The 25,463-nt window shown below is 39.1% G+C and overlaps 1 protein-coding gene across 2 annotated transcripts in view; it reads left to right on the top strand.

The window, feature by feature from the left end:
• LOC148426685 (receptor-type tyrosine-protein phosphatase U-like) overlaps positions 1–25,463 on the top strand; it is a 35,768-nt gene continuing 10,305 nt past the window's right edge. The window contains exons 1-10 of one of the 2 annotated variants that reach the window (XM_088411671.1): positions 1–87; positions 172–248; positions 7,432–7,449; positions 10,662–10,698; positions 11,409–11,506; positions 13,915–14,031; positions 16,293–16,447; positions 18,407–18,542; positions 19,651–19,800; positions 22,512–22,826. In XM_088411671.1, the coding sequence (XP_088267797.1) occupies positions 11,444–11,506; positions 13,915–14,031; positions 16,293–16,447; positions 18,407–18,542; positions 19,651–19,800; positions 22,512–22,826 (936 nt within the window). In that variant the 5' untranslated portion in view covers positions 1–87; positions 172–248; positions 7,432–7,449; positions 10,662–10,698; positions 11,409–11,443. The remainder of the gene's footprint in view (positions 88–171; positions 249–7,431; positions 7,450–10,661; positions 10,699–11,408; positions 11,507–13,914; positions 14,032–16,292; positions 16,448–18,406; positions 18,543–19,650; positions 19,801–22,511; positions 22,827–25,463) is intronic. The other variant, XM_088411670.1, reaches the window with a different exon arrangement.

Raw genomic sequence — 25,463 nt, 5'->3', positions numbered from 1 at the left:
CTTCTTTTTTGTAGAGCTTCTTTGATGGCTGGGACTGTACAAAGAAGAAAGACAAAACTAAAGGGAGGCATGATACCTTATTGGGATGTAAGCCACAAAAGTTAAATAGGCACAGTATAAAATACCTTTCATTCTTCAATGTGCTTGTGTTCTTTTGTTTTAAATTGTCAGACGATCGCCACAGAGTCAAACTCAACCCTCTCTTGGGAGACCCCAATTCCGACTATATCAACGCCAACTACATTGATGTAAGTTTTATTCTCTTTGACTTTCCCTGTAATGTTTGACAGCAGATAAAAAGAGCCAACCTCCAGCGAGGCCTGTCAAAGTCCTGTAAGCCAATCAGTCAACTGACCCACTTTCACCTGGAAGCTTTTATCCAATCAAACAACCTGCTTCGTTTTGTCACGCTTGTCAACCTCTGCATCGCATTCCCCGACCCAAAGTCAGCTATCACCTTTATTAAAACACGACAATACATGCACTTAATACCATGGAGAGGAGATGAACCTTTTTTGTAGGATGCCACTAATCCCTCTAAATGAAATCCACTTGATTGATGTTCTTCAATCTCTAGTTGGGCGTGGGCGGGAGGGTGTGGTGGAGATTGAGGATTGAGAATCAGGGATGGGTAATGATCCTTTCCATTGTTAACCTTGAATGTTTTCCACACACTTAGCGCCGCAGTAATTTTCACCGATCATTAAAAGGTGAACGGACTCCATGCCTTTTCATCAATACATGTTCTCATTCATAATCACGCCTTGTTTCGGGGAGGGGAAAAAAAAATTGTTGGGAGCAAAAATCAGCAGGCGTTTTAAAAAATGAAGCTGTAGCAAGCAACTAAAGATGAAGATGAAGAAGTACACGCTTGTCTCGGCTGTGGAAATGTTGAGTTATGTCAAGGCAAGTGTGGCAATCTGATATGGATCCTTTGTCTCACTAGATTTATTTTGCACACCTCACACTGGCACTCCATGCGTTGCCACTCTGCAAGCTGAGGTAGAACGATTCCGTCCCTGTACTACCTTGGATGGCTAAAAGCAGTATCCCATTTTTGTCAAAGCCTTTCTGAAGAAAAGATTTGAGAGCACATTTTCTGGAAACATAAACTTATTATGCACTCAGAACTGCTTTGATTGGATTAACCTTTAATGACAAATCAAATCAAGTAACAGCAGTACTTTAACACTGCAAGGTTTTCTCCCCCTTGTGGAATGATGGCTTGTGGCGAGAAGCTTTTTTTTGTGTTTTTTTTTCTTGTGGAATGATGGCTGGTGGTGAAAGGCTTTTATGGAGTTCATTAGAATGGCATAGTATTAAAATCCCGCCGAGTTACTATGGTTACTTTTGGACTTGAGAGATTGTATTTTTCGAGGGAAAATCATGTCTTCATGGCAAAACCAACATATCAAAAACTAAAAGCATCCACAGTGGACCCATTTTTTGATAAGACCGACCAGCCAAGATCTGAAAATAACTGAGACTAGTGATTAAACTGACACTAAAAGTGATTAAAATTAGGGACTAGGCATGGGCCGATAACTGGATTGGCAGTATATTGCGATGTTAAAAGTCACAATGATTTAAAACCGTCCTAATCTGTCAAATCCAGTATTAAAAAAAAAATCCCTCCCGCGTCATCCCACTTAACAGCAACTGCAGTGGGCAGCTCTCATTATGTATCATACGTGAGTCCTCCTCTGCTGCAGCAGACAATTTTTGTCCATGTCCTGCTTTGTGGGCTTTAATATCAATATAATTTTGCTCCTGCAGCTAACTAATGTTGGAAATGTGGCTAACATGCTACTTTCATGAAGTGTTTTATGTGATATCGCTCAAGGGAAGACACAAAACATCTAGCCTGCTTGAATATGGCTTACCATGCAAACAAAAAAAAAGATCAAACTTTTCCCCCTGTCCAAACAAATGAAGTCGGCTTTGGAGAAAGTTTTTAGTTTTCAAAAAAGAGCAGTTGACTTTGCAAGTAAGCTATAAGCTAGTTCTGAGTGTGAGAGAGAGGGAAGAGGGTGAGAGAAAAAGAGAGAGGCCGCGAGACTGAGCGTAAGCGAGAGATGGAGAGAGAGAGAGAGAGAGAGAGAGAGAGAGAGAGAGGGAGCGATTTAGCGAGACAGCGCTAGCGAGTTTGCGTGAGTGTGTGTGTGCGTAAGTGTGTGAGGGAAATAGACTGCCAACTTGAAATGACAGAATCCACAATGTACTATTATTTGACACATAGATGGTAGTTTAAAATCAGTCATTAAAAAATATATTATTGTACCGTAGATTTATACTTATTTCATATTAAGAGCCCATTTTTCAGTTTAAATTGCATGTGTTCAATTTGAAAGAATATGATACACTTTTATTGGTGATCAAAGCCGTTTTCCTTACTGAAGGTTGGTTTTGATTTTATTTACATATTTAAATAATTTAACATGGTAAATGTTTGTTATTATAACAAAGGCTGTTCTGTGTATTTTGTTTAAAAATAGAACTATTTTATAATATGGAAACATGGCTATTTAGCAAAAAAAAAATTGAAAATTGTACATTTTAGAGCTGGAATTTCAACACTGTGATACCGCAATATTTTTGCTCAATGTTATCTTACCATCAGAATCTGAGGTCATCCCATGCCTAGTGGCAACACATTAGGCTAAAAATTGGACTAAAAAAATAAATATTAAACTAACCCACAAACAACTGGAGGCCATCAGCCAAGACACACGCTATAAATTGAAGACAAAAGACCGGAATCAAAACATAACCATTTCACGTAAATGTAGGTCTGTGCTTTTTGTGTTGTTTATTGTGTGTGGACCTGCAGGCTCAACTTACTTTAAATATATCACAAATCATGATTCCAAAATCCTCTTGTACCATCTCGACTGCTTCCAAAATCTTCAAACATCGGTGTCCCTTAAGTGCACCTAATAACTGATACAGTAGCTAAGATCGTACATGCAGCCTGTACACGTCAACATTTCTTGTGAGGATGATGATGAAGAACTGCTGTAGCAGTGCAGTCTAGTGTAAAACAAGGAGCATTTGACTGCACAGCAAAGAAAGTGAGTTACAGTACATTAATGATGGCAATGCTCTGGGGCACCCTGTGCTGGTGGCAAAATCCGCTGTTTTTTCAACCACTGGGCTGGCATAGCACTTAGCGCTTGAGTGTTTACTGACCCAAAACCACTCAATCAACAACATAAAATAGCAGTAATATATAGGTATAGCAATGTTCTGATGTCATGGTGTTCACTTGTTTGGTGCTGTGTTTATTCTTTTTTGGATAGTCTTATATTAATCACCCTGTCTGACTGTTAATCCCAAATCTAACATTGCTGCTATTAGACTAGATAAGTAAAGAAAATGAATGAGTGTCTATGAATTCAAAACGGTCACTTAACTGTAAATACATTGCTGAGAATCTGATTAAATGAACAAATAGATTTATATTTTCTTTTGAGTATTAATGGCCAACCGTAACCGATCTTAGTCAGGAAGTTAGTTTCTCAGGAACGCCAGTCATGCTCCCGGGTCAATATGACCCAGGCATGCATCCCGGTAAACATTATCAAATGCAAATATGTCAAATGAACCATTTTAAAAATTGTCACCATGAGATACGACTTTATGTAGTTGTGAAACTTGAATGATCTGTCAGTCTCACCGGACAAAAATAAAGTGATAATGAATTATAGCTCAAGAGGAAAAGGTTTCAATGCAAACATGTCAAAATGAAAGTTTAATTATTATTATTATAATGACTTATTTCTGGTGATTACATTCTAAAATGGGTCTTTTTGACCCAGGTTATGTTACGTCTGGGAGTGTCACACTCAACATTATATAGCATTTCCACTGAAAATGTAAAAATAATGATTGTAATTCTATTTTAATTGGATGTACCAGTAAGTAAAAACAAACCATAGCTTACAGTCTGTTGTGATTTTTTTTTTTTTGTAGTTAAAAAAAAAAACAAAACATGTCATTTTGACTCAATCCTCTTAATGTTCCAAAAGCCTCCCAAGTAACATTATTGTAGATTATTAAACTGTATTCTTCGCAAATTATTTGTTTTTATTGACTGTTGGTGACAAGATTCCTTGCTAGAAGCTAATGTATTTGTTTCTCTCACTCAAACGACATCATTTTGGCCCGCAATGCAACAGGAAGCCTAAAGAGACACTACAATTCAATAAATGTCATACAGAGATGGTACATTAGATAACTACCATAATTTCCCAAATATAAAATGCACTTTTTTCCCCAAAATGAAGGCTGAAAGTATGGGTGAATCATATGTACGATAACTTAAAAAATCCCCCCCCCAAGACCATTCGAGGACAATTGATCTGTCAGTCACATAAGCACAGACATGCATTTTTATATTGGCTGTATTTTTACTTAAAAATAATTACTGTAATGGGACGAGATAGAGCTGGGGTACGTCGGTTGGCTGTTAGCATCACATGCCTATTGCACGGGCCTCGGGGTAGCTGAGGTTGTTATTGCATTAATTTTGATCAAAGAAGTGGACAGACTGAACCAACGTTCATCCTTGTTCCCATACGGGAATATTACTAAAACCCAGAGGAAAAAGTTACTGTGGCACCAGCTGATTCAATTAAGAGTGATTGCCCGGTTAATAGTGCACAGGTTAGAGAACACGGTATTCCATTTGACTTGTTTATTAATTGCGGTCTTTCGGCATTTTCACACAATCATACTCGGTGAAACACGTATGCTGCTTAACTTAACTTGGGGGATTTATCACGACATGAACTCGAACAGCGTCGCAAGGAAAAGGAAAAGCAACTGCTTCCGGCGCATTTAATGCTTCTAGAGAGGTGTTCACTGACCGATCACAATGCGGGAAATCTGAAACACATTTAACTAATCATACATTGTGGACATTATTTTCACCACAAAAAGAAAGTAAATTTCTTAGGCATATTTTTCTGTGAGTCACGGAAGTGTGAGTTTGGCAAATATCAAACCAGGAATATGTTGGTGTCCACCGCACTTGTGTTTGTTTCACAACATGTTATATAGAAAAGCATTCTTCCATCCGAGCAGATGTATCGCTTTCAAAACAGTGGTGAGATGGAGAGAAGTGTTTTTGCCCTTTTTCTTCCCTTTCCATTATTGAATGCCTGAGCCTTTGCTTCCTACGGTGCGCTTTGCTCGAAGAAGAGCTGCAGATTTTTGCATACGTTTGACAGCCTGTTGAGAAAGGAAGAACAGTTCAATGTGGCATGGCTGAGGCTATGTTGCATTTCATTTCATCTGCAGTGAAACAATCCAAGTCTTACTTTGGCTCATCAAACCACTGCGGCATCCATGTTATTATGTAACCACATTTTTGACATCTGTGTATTCACTAAAAATGTACTTCATCTGTGCCAGTCAGTTTCATTTTGTGAAAAATCAATGCTTTCTTTGTTATCAAGACACAAACAAAAAATTTTATGCAGAAATTATTCCCCTTAGCACTTACACATGAAAATAATAAGCTATGTTGTTGACAAGTTATAATTTCCACCAACAAAATCTATTAAATGGAAAATAATATACCATTTTCTGACTCATAACTGCTATCTTGTCTTTATCACGTACACGGAAATATAAATTTTCTTTACAATGTCCTCCAATAATGGCTGGGAGCTTTTACTTACTCAATTTATTTGAGGGAGGAGTCTGTATTGAAGGAGGCATTTATTTCTGCAAATGCTTTTATAAATGTAGAGAATTTTTTTGTGTGATTTTAACACTGTGAGCACCACTTATATACAGTAGGCGCTCCACATAGTTGATACCATGGACAGATTTGGTTCAGGTAGTTTTTAAAACACAAATCTTTCAGCTGGAAATCAATGAAATGCGCATCGCCCAATGTGAAGAAAACACTTTTTGTCGGGTAAACTCATAAATGTGCTCAAATCTTGTAAATACTGTGTTCCAAAATGGTTTCAAATTCATTCAAATGTACTCGTAAATATGTTTGAAGCTATTTGCAAATATGTTTGGAAATACGTGTAAGCTAAATGCCAAAAACTGTATTCATTCCCATAATGCTTTGGGCTGTAATGGTCAACCCTTTGTGTCATTATAGGATCAAATGTAATGTCTTTAGCATTTAACCGAGTAGTATGTTTTGGAGGTATTTGCAAATATGTTCAAACACACTTTTAAGCTTTTTTTTTCCCATATTGCTAATGAGATTTATGGAACACATGCTATGTTTTCAAAATTAAATCTAGAAGTGCGTTCAAACATATTGGCAAGTATGTTTTTTCAAATATACTCAGACATACTTGCAAACACATTCAAACGTACTTGCAAATAATTTTTGAATGTAGTTTTAAACTAGATGCTAAAAACAGAATTTATTTCCATAATGCTTTGGGCCATGCCCTGTATTGGATCAAATTTGTTTTGTGCTATTTTTAGCATTTAACCTTGAACTATGTTTGTATGTATTTCCAAGTACGTTCGAAAGTATTTGCAAATATGTTTAAACGTATTGTCAAATGCATTCAAACACACTTGTGAATATGTTCGAATATTATGATAAGCTTAACGTTAATCTCATTTTATCCCCATAAGGCCAAGCTCATCAAATCCTAACGACGTTATGGCAACAAATGTTATGTCTTTAGCATTTAACCTAGACCTTTACTTGGATGTAAAGGTGGATGTAAAGTACATCAATATGTATTTTAAATGTACAATTTGAACGCGCTTTTTTGAACAAGTTTTCAAGCCAAAAATGTTTACTCCTCATTGGTAACTCCTACCTTCCATAGGAAAAGGCACGATAAAGTATTACATTTTATGTATAAAAAAATATACAGTATGTGCTTGAAATTATTACGCTATATATCTTGTGACATATTCTCATTTCAAGCACAGTTTGAGAAGTTTTCATTCGTTAAAACTAGCTATTAGCGGGCGTTGCCAGGACCTTTACAATAGTTCAAATTTTTTGCGTCTTCCAAGTCGTCAAATATAATCTAGAATCTGAATAATTTCCAACATTACACAACCTTTTACCACATTCTCCTGTCATTGGCAGCAGCAACAAATGCAATTTCACTTGAATATGTCTGGGGCTTAAATGTATAGCGCACCATTCCACATGTGGCAGAGAACTCTAAAAATGTTTCACTTTAAATGCTGACGCCATCCTCGTTCACCGAACATGTGTCGTGAATATACGTACAGGCGGCGTCGGATGGCAAAATGTACATAACATCAACTCTGGCTGCTCAACCCACATCACTTTTCATGATCACACACACACACACCTTCCCACCTGTCTGTAAAGCAAGCTGTCTACCAAAAAAGCTTCTTTCATTAACTAGCGTATATGTCTTCTTTTTCTACTCCCCTCCCCATTTCCTCAACCTTGCACCCCTGTAGATTCGGATTAACAGGGAAGTAAGTACTTCACCGCTTGTTCTTCTGCCTGCCATCGCTCATTTTTTTTCTCCTTCTTTTCTCCTCGTGCTCCTCTTTCCACGCTCCTCTATCCACAAATGCTCCGTGTCTTTTAGGAGTGTATTTATTAGACATGAAAAGGACCGAAAAAGCCCTAATGATTTGAAATGAACATAAGTACGCATGTTCTCTCAGCAGTCTGAACCCCGCTGTCTTTGTTAGTCCTCATAAGTGGCCCGGGAAGGAAGTTTAGTTGCCATGGTGACCGTGTCATCTTAGGAAAGGGGAAGCGTCCGTGCTGATAGGTTGGCAGGGGCAAGAGGAATTGTGGAATTGCAGGCTTGATCATCCATCTTCAACATTATCCCAATCATCTGAATTTGCTTACGTTTCGGTTTAGCCATTCATCAGTAATATGGACAGACTCAACTTATTGGGCTAGATGGCTTTTACAGCACTCACAAAACTCAAATGCACGCCGTCTGTATCATTTGCATACAGAAAATCCTTGGAACTTTCCTTTTTCGAGTTTCTTTTGATTATATTCGACATCCTTCTCTAAACATACAATTTTTATCCGCATGTTTATCTTCTCACCGGACACGACAGCGTCCGCAAGGTTTTCAGGCCACAGTTTTCAGAAAACAAAATGGCTTTCTCCTCGCAAGGTTAGATAAACAGACGCTTCTTTTCAGGAGGACGCTTGCTCATTCTCTGTGTCCACGCATTAAACTCCCCCAGGTGATATTTTGTCGTGTTTATTCCTCTCAAGACTGTGAAGGTGACTTCATTGTTAATCCATGTTCACTTCATCCCCTACCATATGAAAACGTCTGCCATCTGTATACCAAAGGCTGCGCCAGGCTTTTGGTATAAAGGATCTCAAGAATATTTGTTTCTTGCCAACTTGAATAGAATGATGTGAGGAACCTATGTAAAATTCCATTTGAAGACACCTTATTTGTGACGCAAAGGGAAAAATGCATGTAGAAAAAAATGGCTGGTGAGCTGGTTAATTGCCATTGTAGCAATACAATATACATATACAATGAAACGCCACAACACCCAAAAATCTGTTTTTAATTAGGGTTTTAGCTCCAGTTTTCACATTTGAGATGCAAATTGCGTGTATTTTGTTATAACAGAATGGCCACAGAAATAAATTTCATCATATGGCTTGAGAGAATTTCCGATGATGTAATCCTTGATTTTTGATAACATAAATAATGACTTTTCTGCCATGTTTTTGGAAGTTCTAACCCTTTCACTACCGATTTTTTTTTTTCTGAATATAATAAAACTCAAGCCACACATTTCTTGTTTATAAGTCAAGGATACTTGAAAAATGTGTTGAAAATGTCCATTCCTGACTTCCACTTCCACCAATAAATACCACTGGGACAGTATATTATAGACCATGATACTTGTACAAAAGATGTGCCAGAGAAGTGAAAGTTATCACCAAACAGCTACAATACATCGTCATCAGTGTAATCTATAGTAACACACATATATTGTACATATTATCAATATATTTCCGCAGTACTAGATGGGAAATTGACGAGAAATTGTACAACGTAACCTGCCTTGTTAATAGTCGGTGTAGCACTGGCTTGTTGTGTATGGAAAAGTTGCTAAATGGCACTAGAATGTGTTGGTCGGTGTATAATGAACCGCTGGGATGCTATTTCATGTTATTGCTACGATTCCTATACCCACTGTGGGCTGCATTATCCCAACGGGAGTGAAAGGGTTAAAGATACTTTCCTAGGTTATCCTTCTTCAGCAGCAAAAAGTAAATATTTTGTTTTTAGAATTCATTTGATAACTTCCTTGTTTTTCATGCACAGTCAATGAATATGTTTTGAATCACATTTTGCCGACTGAAATAGGCATCATGCGCTCAGGGCTTGGCTAACAATCTCGACTCAGCTTGGGAGCGTCACATGACCAAACCCAGAAAGCAGGTGCTGCGTTACCTGAATCCATAGCACATGTTATTTAATTTACTGTACAGAAATATCTTCAAATAATTAATAATCAAAAAAAAAATACAGCTGAAAATGGTTAAATAAGTATTGTATTCCTTTTAAGGGGCAGTATGTAAGATTTAGACCGTTTTTAATTGAAAAGGAATAAATTAAATGAATAATAAATAAATAATAATAAATAAATATTAAATAAACAAATAAATAATACATTTCAAAAACTTGCAAATTAATGTGTTCTTAATGGCCAACAGTAAGTTTTAAGTATAATCATAGGTCTGGTTATCATTTAATTATATTACAAGGGGGTGGCACTTCTCCGGAGGCGGCCATGTTTGTTATAGCTAGGGACAATGGTAAATGCAGCACCTGCAGCACCTCCTACGGTGCTCCGACCTCCTACGGAGAAAAACGGTCTTAATCTTACACATTATCCCTTTAAGAAAAAAAAAAATCTAGGAAATTGTAGCTAAGTAAAACTTTTTAATGTAGAAAACGTTATTGAGTCCTGTGTTGCATACAAGCTAACTGCTAATGCCTAACCATGGACCACCAAAATATTACCCAGTTGGTCAGGTCAGGCAACCGTAATTTCTACAACAAATCATCGTGTGATCTAAGTGGAGGGCAGAGTGCAGGCGGGGTTTGTGTGATTTAGCGCGGCAGCATGCTGTGTGAGCAAACTTTTTAACCCAGATTATGCTGCAACATGTGTTCCCCGTTAGGGACTTTACTGCGATTTTTCAGATTTATTCAGATTAGTCTATTGACATCACATATTTTAAATGTTTGTTGTCACTTGAAAAGCATCTCCAACCTTCACCTTTAACCAAACAATAGTTTTATTTTTGAAGATGCTTTTTTTATTGCACGGCGATGACATAGTGCACCTTTCATTGTCCTTCTAATTTATACTCGGGATCCAGGTATTGCTCATTTAGATGGCTCGACTTGACTGGGAATAAACTTTGCAGAAGGAATCACATTTTGACATATTTATTGCCGTATTAATTTTTTTTTCGTGGTAGAGTCTTAAAAGCGAGTGGGTCGACTTGGGGTGCAAAGACGCGATTCAGCAGTCGGTCGGTCAGAAAGCAGTAAAACACAACACAACACAGCACTGTCAGGGAGCGGTTGAGATGATGAGAGGAAAAGGGTGAGACACACAGCTGTGTGTGGGACAGATGGCTTACTCAGCATGTCATCTCTCTTTTTCTCTTTCAGGGCTACCATCGATCCAACCACTTCATCGCCTCTCAGGGTGAGTGTCCTCATATCGTGTGTGTGTGTTTTGATGGTGAGCTAGGGTGTAATAAATTAAGGATTATGTAGCTTGTGAAGCCACTCATGCACAGGCAAATCCAAAGGTGTTATTGTGGCCAGATTGTTAGGGGTTGCTTAATTAATCATAGCGGAAGCAGATAATTAACGCATTAGTGGGATCGTCCCAGTCCCAACAGCATCGAGGCGTCGGCATTGTTGCAAATAAACATGCAGTTCATCCACGTCATTTCCCATGAACTCTGAGCTTTTAAAATTTCGCTCCACTGGCTCCAAATTGTTAGGAGGAGCGTCATCTCCTTGGCAGCTCTTGTCACTAAGTCACTCATGAGCGCTTTTTCAGGGAGATGAAACTCTGGCAGAAAAAAAAAAAAAAAAGATGCCAATAGGCTTGCTATCTCACTCCCTTCTTTTTTTAAAAGTTCCTACTTGCTACTTTAAATGTCTGAAAGATGATTGATGGTCCTCCAGACTTTCATCATCATCTCTGTTGTTTCCTTGCCAGTCACCTCTTTCCTCTGCCAGGAATTCTCCTATATAGCTTTATTAACGGCACAATCTTGTGAGATCCTGCCATCAGAGGAAGGACACTAAAGGTCCCAATAATACAGAAGTTCTCAAGGCAGAAGCTCCCTCATTGAGTTGACAGCTGTTTGATGCTGCTCTTTCTTCCTTCCCTCTGCTTATCAGGACCCAAGCAGGAGACGCTCTATGATTTCTGGAGGATGGTGTGGCAGGAAAATTGTTTCAGCATCGTCATGATCACTAAATTGGTGGAAGTCGGCAGGGTAAGGAATATACGTCCTAGCTTCTCCCCTTTTAGCTCCACCCACTATTAAAACGATTGTCCGGGCAAGATGATCACCCAAGTTCCGATTCACTACATTTTGATTGTACTGTGAAACCACAGACTAAATAAATTAAAGAATTGGGTGAGTTTCCTGCAAGCATCTTACCGTATGACATAGTAAGGGTTGTGTTGACCCGTAATAATATCATTTCCCAAAACAAGATGAACTGCACATTAATTATAATACAGCTAATGATGTCAAGTGGATCCTTTTTTTAAGCAAATAATTGCAAATTTTCCAATTATCTCATCACGCTTTTCAACAACTGTTATATTTACTTGAGTAAAGACTTCAAGATTCTTTTGTCACAAAATATTTCTTTCTTTCTTTCCTAGAACTGCTTCTTTAAGATATGCGATACTTATATAGTCATTATTCAGTCAGTATTCTCTACAAAGCTTGTAGCACATCTACTTGGGTAAAATCGTTTATCATTTAATATCAGCGTACTCAAAATATTTTAGTTATACTGTATGTAGCTTCAAATTCTGTTGTATTAGCTTTCTTTGGTAGCTTTATATGATCATTTTCTATTAAATACAACTAATGAGCAAGTTTAAATCTGACAAGGTTACAGATTTTTCTTTTTGTCTGACCACATTAAAAAAAATACGCAGCAGCAGAGGAAGTTGTTTTGCAAGGTGAGAGAGCTATATTGTTTTTAAATGGAATAAAAGTGATGGCTAATGTCGACCGCGGGCTCCAATTCAAGGACCTGCAGACTGACAAACAGGTCATGGGCTAACCGACAGGACATAGTGGTGGTGGACAAAGAGCAGAAGAGGGTAATGGTGATGGATTTGGCGATCCCAGCTGACGCCAACATCAGAAAAAAGGAACATGAGAAACTTGAGAAGTGTCACGGGTTGAAAGAGCAGCTGGAACGGATAGGGAGGGTCAAAGCTTACATGGTCGCTGTGTTTGTGAGGACACTTGGAGCAGTAACCCCCAAACAAGGTGAGTGGCTCCTGCAAATCCTAGAAACAACATCTGAAGCCTCAGTCCAGAAGAGTGCAGTCCTACGAACATCGAAGATACTGCGCAGAACCCTCAAACTCCCAGGCCTCTGGAGGACCTGAGCTTGAGGATGACACGGATACCACCCCGCCGGGTTGGGGTTATTTTCATACACAGAAAATGCTGGTCCGCTCTGTCATAAATGTCCCATTTTCCCAATCAAGTTATTACCTCAATGAATGGTTAAAATCACACCATTTTGTGGCACACACAATTTTTTGTTTGTCTTTTTTCCATTTGAGAACTAAGGTCAGAAGAGGCAACAAATGTACAGTGGATGCTTTCAGGGTCTGGCCAAATGATGCCCTCTTTATGCTATTATCCCACTGTTTATTACGCAGTTTTATGAAACAACAAACAGCACATTTCACAAATCCCACTAGATATCCTCCCTCGTTAAAAAAAAAAAGAAAGAAACTCGCAAACTCTTTATGGCCCATAGTATATGAGACGTCAAGTACTGTTTTGAGCACAAAATGTCAACATCAGCAACTATCACTCGCATCAGACAAACAATAAAACTGTGCAAGTAGGAGCTGCAGCCATGGATGGACTATAAACTATAAATTCAGTGTAACCTGGTTATCTCCAATTTTGATAGTTCCCTCACTTGCTTCCAAATGTTCAAAATCACTTTCATTCATTGTGTGCCTTTCTTATGCTTCCTAAGACGACAAGGCTGTTTTCAAACCACTTGAATGCTAATGTGCCCCACTGAAGTCCTCTGCTGCCTCAAGTGAAGGTGTACCTCATATGATTTCCCATTGTTGTAAATAGTTGGGATTCTTTAAATGGCTTCATCTGCCATGCGCTCTATAGTCATGTGAGTGGATTTCCAGTCACTCTCAACACCCGTATGAAGATCTAACTTGAGTGAGGAAAAATGTTGTCTGGTTGGTTTATTCAAGATATTTTGGATTGTTTTTTTTTTAACATGTTAACAAATGTTTAACTCTAAGTCATGTTCCATTGTGGCTCAATTAAAGTAAATTTGAACATCAAGTAGAACATCAATAAGGATGAGCATATTACTACATTCCTTTGATAGAAAACAGGGAACAATAAAACAGCTTCATTTGTTTTACACTTTGAAATCCAAATTGACAAATCCATTGAGTTCCCAGGGCTGACGTCCTGTGGTTCTTCTTTAGACCACAAACTGAAGCGAACAGCATAAGGATTTAATTGTGTAGTGTCACTATGCATTTGACATGCATCTTGAATCTAGAATCTTGAACTTTTGGAGACTGACTCAACAGCAAGTCGAGCTCTCCATTTTGCTTGATGACTAACAAGGATGTTGACAGTGCAATATTTTTCATATGCAGGTGAAATGCTGTAAATATTGGCCTGATGACAGCGAGATGTACGGTGACATCAAAATCACCCTGCTCAAAACGGAAACGCTTGCTGAATATACCGTCCGCACTTTTGCCTTGGAGAGGGTGAGTTGAAGGCCAACATGTGCATTTTGCCCTTAGAATAATTGGTACATAAAATGTCATTTTAAAAAGTATAATTGTTTATCAAAGGGTTTGACATCAAGTCTTTTGCAATAATGTCTGACATCAAGTTGTGGTGGCAGTTCAACAACCTGCGCTGGCCTTGATTTGAAACGATACTTGACCAAATTACAAATATGTAGGCCTATCTGCCCTCGCGCATGTTGACTTAGTGTCAAAAAAAGATGTGCGTATCAAGCACTGGCAGAGCCAGAGAGGGTTCCGAGGGCCTGTGCCACCTTTGGGATCCCCAAGATTGTAGAAAATTATTGTCACATGTATAGCACCAAACCACACAGTGAAATTCTTGACCCCCACACAAGATAACTGACATGTCCCCGCAAATGTAGAGCGTATGACTTTTAAATTAAGGCCAACAGGAACATATATGCAGTGAAATACACATTATGCCACTCTACTGGTAAAAAGTTCATACAACAGCCTATCGAAGATTATATCCACAGCATGTCATCTAGCTGTTTAAAATATCCTCAAAATGTTCTCCAAAAATGTTCTTTTTAGGAGGAAAGTGAGGGTGACGATAAACAGTTTTGAAATTGTTTTGCAATACTTTAATGCTCAATGTAATTCATCCGATGACTCAATTAATCGAGGAAATCAGATGAAAAATTGATGGAATTGCGTGTTGCATTAAAGTATTGCAAAACATCCATCCATCCATTATCTATATTCTCAGAAGGGTCGCAGACTTGCTGATGCATCTTCCAGCTTACTTCGGGCAGTAGGCGGGGGACACCCTGGACTGGTTGCCAGCCAATTGCAGGGCACACGGAGACGAACAACCATCCATGCACCCAATCACACCTAAGAAACATTTTGTATGTCCTATACACCTGCCATACTTGTTTTTGGAGTGTGGGAGGAAGCCAGAGTAACCAGGGGGAATCCATGCAGGCTCAGGGAGAACATGCAAACTCCACACAATAGGGCTCTGAGGCGGACCTGCTAAACAGTTCTCCATCGAGCCGCCTTTTGCAAAACAATTACCCCCCAATGACTGTTTATCGATAGGATTCTAAAGATCTCCAATATGAAGACCCTCAGTTTTTTTTTTTCTAACTGGTGAAGAAGGATCCGAAAGTAGCTGACATTGAATGGTTTCAATTTGTTCTGGACCGGTAGTTCTGTGAACCGCTGGGGGCTGGACAACCATGTGGCTGCCCCAGACCATCAGATTACCTTGAATTTCGGACGCTGTATCAACCGCGACCTTCTACAAAATTTGGAAGTACTCTCACCAGAATGTTGGCGGTCCAACAATCGGGCTCTCTGCGAGGAATGTAAAGATCCAGATTCTATCTCCATAAATTAAGTAGCGAGCTTTCCACCGGTACCATCCATTTGCAGTAAGTGGTCGAGCAAGGTTGAGTTTGATGGCAGGATCGGGGCTTATTTCTGCTCCATCGCTTTCTGAGGATCATTAGGAACTACATTTTCAAGTTTCGCTCTTACCTGCCGAAGTAAGCCTTCAAATTAGAAATAGCGTATTAGAAACGGATTAAATACTCGACAGGGTTGGCCGCCGATAGGCTTGAGGGTCACGTGTTAATCTGCGGAGAATTAACAGTCATTATAGAGACGGCACTGCCTGTCTTCGCAGCGCGACTCTTCCAGAATTTGGCCCGGTTGGCCTTCTTTGCCGTCTGTCAATCTCCTGGGGAGCCTCACTGGAGGAGCTCCAAGCATCTCCAAACGTGTCAGTGGCACAAACGCAGCATTATCAACACACTGTCACACTCGCTCTCGCAAGCATACTCCGCTGTTTATTCAAATCAGCAAGAATTTGGGAGCCGGTGACAGCTTGTTTTTAGAGGCTTTTTGAGCGAGGTGTGGGGCGCTGGATTTCTGTCCTCAACAAATCTTTGCTTTGCGGCTTTACTTTGTCATCTCAGTATAGAGGGAGAAATTGTTGTGCACCCCCTTGAGCTCAGAGGGCCTGAGTTATTCCCTTCCACGTCTGTAAAACTGCATCTGCTGCGAGTCTGCGATGCCCTGAGGCCCGACTGTCCTAGAAGACCTAAGACCCCATATAAATAATGCCCACAGCCAAGAAATCTGTCACATCTATCACAGACGGGGAACATCACTGAATAGATGGGAGCGCCTCTCAGAAAAGGGCCCCCTGGCTCAGATGCAAAATGCTGTGTTTTACACGCTCATGTTAACTATGTTTCTGTTGACAGAGAGGATACTCAACCAAGCATGAGGTCCGTCAGTTTCACTTCACATCCTGGCCTGAGCATGGGGTGCCCTATCACGCCACTGGTTTGCTCGCCTTTATACGAAGGGTGAAAGCCTCTACGCCTCCTGATGCTGGACCTGTGGTGGTCCACTGCAGGTAACCTTCTTTTAAGCAACTTTTGCATCATACAGGCACGCAACCGGTAAATAATGGCATTAACCGGGAATATTATACTATGGCTATGATTCCAAATGCAAATGTTTTGTATATTATATTCACTACAACAATTATATTATGATTTGTGTGGACTGACTGCGACATTGCCACTGATAAAATACCCACCAGAATTTTTTTTTTGGTTTGTTTTTGCTTCTCTCCAAAGAGAAGCTTCGTCTTCTCGTCCAAAAATCTCATATTTTCTGTTAAAACACCCAACCCAAAATATGAAAAATATCAGGTTTTTTTCTATAATTTATTTTTTGACCGATGTAAAACATTGAGAATTTTAATTGTTCAGCTTACCCCCCCCCTAACAAATCCAAAACCAACTGACAAAAAATAAAAAAAATAACCTTCCAAAATATTTTTTTATCCTCTTATATATTTCTACGCCTTTTGAACAGTTCACACCCTCCATACAACCACGCAATAAGTGAATTCCGTAAAATGACCTCTGCTTTTTTTTCACCTTCCAAAATTTTAAAATTTTACACCCAAAAATGATCCATTCCGAAATTCCCCCATGAGTTATTTAACATTCATTTCAAATTGTTACATGTTTCCAGTTGTTTTCAATTTAAAATTCAATTTAAGAGATGAATGTTTTATTAAGCTCATTCTAATCACCTTGGGAATGACTTTTAATGTACAGATATTCGACACGTACCAAAAATTTCCTATTTTTCACCCCCAAAAACATTATTAGGACATATTCAACATTATTCACTTGTCCCTCCAGATTACTTGACTGATTAATACTATCCCAACTTCACTGTGTTGTTATCATCCATGCCATTTATTATTCAGGTTCAAAAAGTTTCACAAGATTTTCTAACTCCCTATTATTGAACTTTTCAAACATTCAAACTTCAATATATTCAGTTCATTCATGTTCATTCCATGTCATTCAATATTATTCCATAAAATTCCAAATAATTCCACATCATTCTGCATGATTTGATGTTTTCATCCCTCACATGCCATATCTCCAGAAATACAATTCTCGACTTTATGAAGTTGTTGCAGGTGATCTGACCTACATTAACAAGGCGCCTTGCTGCATTAAAAAGCATGCTTACATTTGAGCTTTTGCAAAGTGTCTGTTAGCACTACATGCAGCCCAGTAACACTATTGCTGACGCTAGCACTTGAGGTTGATTGTTAGAATTCAGTGTTAATATTATAATTGAGTATAAATGCAGCACAGAGTGTTGTGTCTAATCCATCCATTCATTATGAATAGCATTCTTCTGCCACATAATGAAAATATTGTTTATTTATTTAATTACTGATATCATAAACCATTGAAGCAGGTGACCTTCGGTCGACAGGTGCTATTCTCTTGTTTACAAGCAACTGAATCACCCAGCTGTTGTTAAGATCACAAAACAGTTACTAAGCTTAGTGGAAGTTTTTCTATGCGTAACCTCTTGGTTCTCAATTCTTTTTTTATTGCTCACTGAACTGAACACACAGACATTGGGGAGAGAGGTTCCCCCAGATGTAATAATCAAGAAACACATATAGCTTCCTTCATTGAACTTCCATTTTGAAGCTTCTGTTCATTTAAGACTCAGCATGCGTTGTCAGCATCTCAGTCAGAAAACAGAGTATGTTGTAGTCAGAAAACATAGCGTATGTTGTTGTATAATCTTTCCCAGTAGATTCAACAACAAGTGTAAGGTACCACTTTGCGGTAAGCAGAATACAGTAGAAAGAAAAAGACTTTGATCTTTAAGTCTCCCACAGTCATCTTTGACTCCTGCATTTCAAAATGGGTAGAGCACCCACCGAGTGCGACAGCTGCATGTGTTAATTATTGAGGGCCACCTCAAAAGACGCTCTACGCTCGAAGATGTGCAAGGTTCCTAATGATGTTCTTTCTTTGTGTGGCAGTGTGGGGGCGGGCCGCACAGGCTGCTACATTGTCTTGGATGTCATGTTGGACATGGCTGAATGTGAAGGTGTGGTGGACATCTACAACTGTGTCAAAACCCTCTGCTCACGGCGCATCAACATGATCCAGACAGAGGTCAGATCAACAGGGGTCAAAACATCCATCCATTTTCTAAAGCATTTTATAGCCTAATCCCAACTGACTTGGTAGAAGGGAGTAGCCTTCTTATAAAAAAAACCTGAGCTGGTAGCCAAAGGGGTTTGAAAATACATTAAATACATAATCTCTCTATTTTAAAAGATATTGAGCCAGTCTAAAGTTTGGAAAAACCTACAGATTAAGATGTTTCCAATGTTAACGCATTCGGCGACAGACATTTTCTCACCTTCTTTTAACCTAACAAATAAAAATATCAGAGACGAACTGATGTTTTGCCGTTGGACCGCCGAATGACAACGATGTCATTAAAAACGATGGACTAAGCCCGACGGAAAACAGTCAATTTTGTCCATTTTAATTCATCGTCGTAATCATCACCCCCTCTGTCACCTGACACAGGTGGTAATGATTTCTCAATCAGTTAAATCTTCCAAATTTCTGGGAAATAAACATCCAAAAACAACAGACCGACAACAACAAAGGGGGGGGTCCATGTCCTGATGGTGCAGTAAATAATGGGCCAGCAAAAAAATAAAATAAAATGTAAGATGTCCACCTCTGAAAAGTATTACCTCTAATTGAATGAAAGAAAGCAAAAAAATACATCTCTGAGATGGAATGAGATAATATACAAGTATAAATTCTTTTAAATAATGAAAAAAAATTTTTTTTTTCAAACTTTTGACTGGTACTGTACATTACGGCTTCTTTTCAGAAAATCCAGTAAGTCTTATACTGTTGTTATTCAATTCCCTCTGGGTTGATAATGAAGGTCAATGTTGTCTAGGTGCGTTGCTGTTTGCATGTGCTGATCATTTGCATATTCAACATTTATTATGCAAATCAGACATTGGCATTGCTGCTTATAACATGTGTAGCTATTTGCCTCTTTCCCTTAATTAAAAACCGTGTTATTGCAAATGTTTGTTTTCTTGAAGATGTGTATTTATACTAAAACAGCTTTGTTATCCTACCAACGTGTTTAATTTATAACAAGACAGGTCAGACTTGTTATATTAAATTTTACATGTGTTTGAATAATACATCATATGTGTTTCTGATATTTGTCTCTCTTTGTCTACAGGAGCAGTATGTATTCATCCATGATGCCATTTTGGAAGCCTGCCTGTGTGGCGAGACGTCCATCTTGGTGAACGAGTTCTCGGTTGCCTACAGAGAGTTACTGAGAGTGGATTCCCAAAGTAATTCCTCGCAACTTCGTGAGGAATTTCAGGTCAGTTTTTGGAATTGTTACCCCACTGCAATCTGTTTGCAAGTTGTTCACATTTTGAATTTTGAAAGTATTTTTTATTGTTTTAAACAATGGAGTTTACATAGTAAACAACGGAAAAAGGAAAAGTCTTGCTTAGTCAAACTGTTGGCCAAAGAAAAATGGATTTCATTTGAAATTTTCAATCACATTGGCTTTTGCCATTTTCACTGTCAGAGTTTTAAAAGACGTCCACCTGATAGCCCTGTTTGAAAAAAACTGAACAAAAAATTAAGGGGATGGATAGGGAGGCAGTTTGTCAAAATACTGTAAAATATTGTGATAATTGACAAAATTGACACGTCGTCTCCTTTTGTCATTCCGTCTTGGAAAGCAGACTAAAGTAGTATGACAATTTGTCGTACATCTATAGATTGAATCGAATGGAATCGTTTTGAATCGAAAACTTATTTTGAATGAAAATATTTTCTGAATCAAATGGGAGACCCAAAAACAGACGAAAGAGCGAATGCGCGCATGCACAGACGGACGGAAGAATCGAGAAAAAGATTAGATGGAAAAAAAAACACTTTAACTTTGGCAATATCTAATTGATCACAATTAACCTGTTAATCTGACATAAATACTCATAAAGTTCATATGTATAAAGATTATACTTGATATCTTAAATTATAGTGTGCACTTCTGATACATGCTGATGTGTGGCAAACGTAAATAAACCTAAAAATATGTCTACTGCTTCTGACTAAATCCATCCATTTTAATTACTCATTCATGTTTTTGTGCAACAGTAGAGAAATACTTTCCCCAAAATTTTGTTCCAAAAATTAATTGGAATTGAGTGTCTACTCTTTTAGCTGATGTCTCAAAGGCTGATCCATCTTAATTTATACCAGTGCGTAATTGCACACCTTTGTAGATACACTCCAACTACCCATGCCTGCCCACTTTTATTATGATTTATGCATTATTCATTATAAACAAATACAAGTCAACAATGTTAGCAATGATACTAAACAAACCCAAATTAATTTTGAAAGTTCCCTCTTTGGCACAGCCCTGCCTTTTCACAAATCTGCTCATGAGCGGAAATAAACACAAAAACGCAATGAAAACTTTCTCAGCGGAGGCAATAAAAGCATGTGAACTTTGACTGTCGGTTGTGTTTGGCTCCGTATTGCATAGCCATCATGTGTGCGAACGTATAGATCTTCAGTTAAAACTACAATAAAGAGACAGACAGTGATGACAGCTGCCCTCCTGTGTTATTATGACATTTTGAGATGTGCACGGAAAGCAGGAAGTAGTTTAATGAGCTTGTTTTGTTGTGTTTGCGCCACATGCGCCTCCGCAGAAGTGTGTACGTGTCGTGCGGGATGATGATAGCGCCACTTCACTGTGTGACTGCATTAAAATCTTTGGTTGGGAGCAACACGCTCACTGCACGTTTTATTAGATGTTGATATGGAGAGAAGAGAACCAGCTGTGTTCTCACGTGCTCCTCTTACCTCATCCTCCACCCCCATTCTGCCGCAGCGCTCGTGCCGACCGCCAACCGCAATGAATCCCGGTTTTGCATTTCAAAGTGACGCTCTGGAAGCTCGTGCACTTCCTTTAATTTGATGCCGTTTTATCCCCTATGTTCTACATAGGAATTATGAAGCATGTATGTTCGGGATTAGGAACATGTGCGAGTAGTGTGACACTGTAATTACAAACATGCCTTGCATTGATGCTGCCGCCTTAGCCGACTGTGACTGTTGTTGAGAAGCCTCCCTGTCGCCCAAAAAGCACTCTGCTTTGCTTTTTTTTTTTTTTTTGTGGCATATGTGTGCCAAATTCAATATTTGATGTGGAGCCTCTGCCAGGTAAAAAAGCAAGTTTGGGTCATGTGTGAGTTAGTTTGCATAATGAATGAAAAACCTCAATTTTTATTATACTTTGTCGACAGCTCAAACTTAGAGAGCGCCTGACTTGACGTTTGTTTTCTCTCTTTTTTTTTTCTTTTTAATTTGTAGCCACACTAAATATATGTACATGCACACAAAATGTTAACTAGTGGCCACAAATCATAACATGACAGTACTTGAAAGGAGCATGTTTTGCTGGGGAGATTGTATACATTTGCTTTCTGCAACAACCAGCGGCTAGCAAAACAGATCACCTATTTTAACTTTAAAAGAAGACATTAGTGGAAAAACAGGTCTTGATTTTTGTGAACATTATTTTGTTGAGCACAGAAAGGCCAGCGATGCTGGGGAGATTCTATGCATATGCTTCCCATCCCACTGCAGACGGCCTCTGAGTTTTAATTCTTTGACTGGGCGTCTACACTAGCCTTTGCACTGGAAACATTTTCAGTTGTTCTAATCATACAGGATTTGGTTTTTCCATTGATTCGGTCAAGGAGGTACAGCATGACCTTATCTCCTGATGTATAGTTGTCCTAATTTGTAAACGATCATAAATATTGACTATGATTCAATACCTGCAAAATATTTTACTGTAACAAGAATTGTCTGCAACAGCACTTGCTGGATAATTGTACACAGTTGCGGGTGGGTCCATTGCAGTCGTATAAAAAAATAGGATCGAATTGTATCTATCCTAAACGAAAGTCTAGGAAACAGTAATAGATGAATTCTTCTATAACAAAATGCAATGTATTCAGATTTTTTCCTTCGTACCTGACATTCTAATATATTTATTTGCAGACGCTAAACTCTGTGACACCACACCTGGATGTTGAGGAGTGCAGCATCGCCTTGTTGCCCAGAAACCGAGAAAAGAACCGCAGTATGGATGTTCTTCCACCGGATCGCGCGCTGGCCTTTCTCGTCACGACAGAGGGCGAGAGCAACAATTACATCAACGCCGCTCTGGCCGACAGCTTCCACCAGCAAGCCGCCTTCATCGTCACCCCGCACCCTCTGCCCGGCACCACGGCCGATTTCTGGAGGCTGGTCTTTGACTACGGCTGCACTGCCGTGGTCATGCTCAACCAACTCAATCAGTCCAACTCCGCCTGGGTGAGCTCAAAGTTTTATATTCTTTTTGTTGCTGTTAACTCATTTCATCCCAAAGACGTGTTATTACCTTTTTGTTTTAAAGAATCCAGACGATCGCAGGTGCTTAATACTTTTGCATTTTTCTTCAAGTGTTTGACTAAAGGTGGGTCAAAATAATGGCTGGCACTAATTAATCCATTGCTTTGGGTGAATAACTACTAAATTAATCAATTCAAATACATTAGTTTGGGTTCTTTAGTTTGGGTACTAAAGTAACAATTACCTCCATGTCAGGTCAAACATGTGATTTGTGGACTTGCCAAACACTTAAAAAGTATTCAGTAAAAATAAATAATTAGCTGGGATTAAATGTCTTGGATTAATAAAAAAAAAAAAAAAGAAGTAAAAATTTGTCTTTGGGATTCACTAAATTCAATGTATGGACTTTGATGAAATTTTTTTTCATGTCAGGTGAGTCTTTCTCCATAGTTTTGCACATAAGTCCCAACTTTTTTTCCAGCACCCTCTGCCATCACTCCATCTGTGTCTTACTGCGCTTGGGATTAGTTCCTTCATGCCATTTTGTCTGGCTTTGATCCCTGACCACATTGATCTCAAGGAACGACTAGATAACACCCGCCCCACTTTTTCCTTCCCACTCCTTAAGTTCCATCTCCGGAGAATAGGCTTGTACTGCCCTCCAGCCCTATCTCAGGCTTCTTTTTGTTGGCGCCCCACTTTTGCAATCTCGGAGCATGCCGCGTGTCTTCTCTGTCCTCCTCCCCCTTCACGACGCCATTGCCTGCTCGATATTAATTGCGTTTCATGTTGTCGTGACAACAGAGGAAAGTATCAGGTGTGATCAAGATGAAAACGTTAAAAAAAAAAAGAAACATAACATTGAAAATGTAAGAGATAATGAAACGCGAGCCACTTGAACGTAGACACCGCTCCGCCACTATCATAAGATTGCATTTACAAATGAAACACTTACAACCTTTGCATAATCAAACTTGGCTCGGGACAATTTTAAAATACATATTTCATTATGTCGCAGGCCTGAAAAAGCAGTCGCTCAGGCGAAATCATTAATCTCGGTCGAAATTGAATCGAGTCAGTCGAAAGGCTTATGTTTAAAACATGTAACCGGTTCCACTCGCTTGTATAAAGCAGATATGCAATAACTGCAGCGTGTTGAGTAGGAAGGTGGCTTTCTTCCTGTTTTTATCGACTCCCTGGTAAAATGTTTTTCTTCTTGTTTCTTTTGCGGCGCAGTGCAGCACTTCTTGGGTCCTGTCTGAAAATAGAGTTGTTGCCACTTTTTGGCAACTTTAATCACAATGCTCTGTTATGAGCGCTGTTGGGGAGTTAATTTGAAGGATTGGAGTTCTCTGCCTCCCTTCTTGCTGCAATCTCATAAAGAACATTACAGCTCCCCACCTCATTCTTTTTCTCTGCTATTATTAACACCAGCCTGCTGTGTCTGGGCACCTCCTGTTGTTCCATGACTTTTGTAACCCATGTGAAATATAGGCTGCCTTTAAATGCATCAGCTCTCCTCAGTATAGCAGATGAGCTGCCTTTCGATATTTTATAGCCAGAAACACCCTTCCGCATTCTTCGCATCTTATCGCATGATGTGTGACAGAAAAACTTTTCGAGTGACTTGACAAATGATACAATATATTTCAAATCCAAACTATAAGTGATGAGTCATGAAACTTTTCTGACATACCTCGTATATCATAAAATAACACTGGGGAACCATTTTGAAAAAAAAAAAATGTGTTGAGTTGTATTTTGATGTTGATTAAATCTAAAATTGGCACGTCAAGCTTTTCTCCATAGCTTACCCTCCAGATAAGAAAAATTGCTCTGATTGGCTTTGCTAAGAAAAGTTGACTACGATTGGACTCATCTATCTATATCAACTGTTGTTTTCCTTTTTATCTATTCCTTTTCATCTATCACTAGTTACTGGGAATGTTCATATCCCGATCACTTTATCAGAAAAGAGAAATCTTTCAAATGAGTTTGGCTAGTTGTTTTGAACCTCTGCTTTATTCCTCATATAAATGAGTTTGTACATTTTGTAAAAAAAAAAAACAAAATTAAATAAGAAAAAAATTCAAATAGAGGGCGGCTCGGTGGCGCAGTCAATAGCACGTCCGCCTCAGTTCAAAGGTCCCGGTTCAAGTCCACCTGGCTCTGGCCTTCCTGTGTGGTGTTTGCATGTTCTCCCCGAGCCCGCGTGGGTTCTCTCCCGGCACTCCGGCTTCCCCCCATTCCCCAAAAACATGCATTGCAGGTGAATTGGACATACTAAATTGTCCTTAGGTGTGATTGGGCTCGTGATTGGTCGTTTGTCTCTGTGTGCCCTGCGATTGGCAGGCAACCAGTTCAGGGTGTCCCCCGCCTACTGCCCGAAGCCAGCTGAGATAGGCGCCAGCAAGGCTGCGACCCCTGTGGGGATAAGCAGCTATCGAAAAAAGGATGGATGGAAAATTTCAAATAGACTTTTTTTCTGTGCTTATTCCATTGCAGAGGTATCATCTCATGACTCTGTATTGACATAGCCTCGGAATCAGGTCATCAGGACTCTGGTGCAAAAAACAAAACAAAAAAACAATTAATCGGTCATCCCTAATGAGTTGCATG

The sequence above is a fragment of the Hippichthys cyanospilos genome, chromosome 3 (assembly GCF_059441005.1).
Source record: "Hippichthys cyanospilos isolate Australia breed blue-spotted pipefish chromosome 3, RoL_Hcya_1.0, whole genome shotgun sequence".
NCBI classification, from domain to species: domain Eukaryota; kingdom Metazoa; phylum Chordata; class Actinopteri; order Syngnathiformes; family Syngnathidae; genus Hippichthys; species Hippichthys cyanospilos.
The sequence above is the reverse complement of the archived record's forward strand: the minus strand, read 5'-3'. Positions and strand labels throughout refer to the sequence as shown.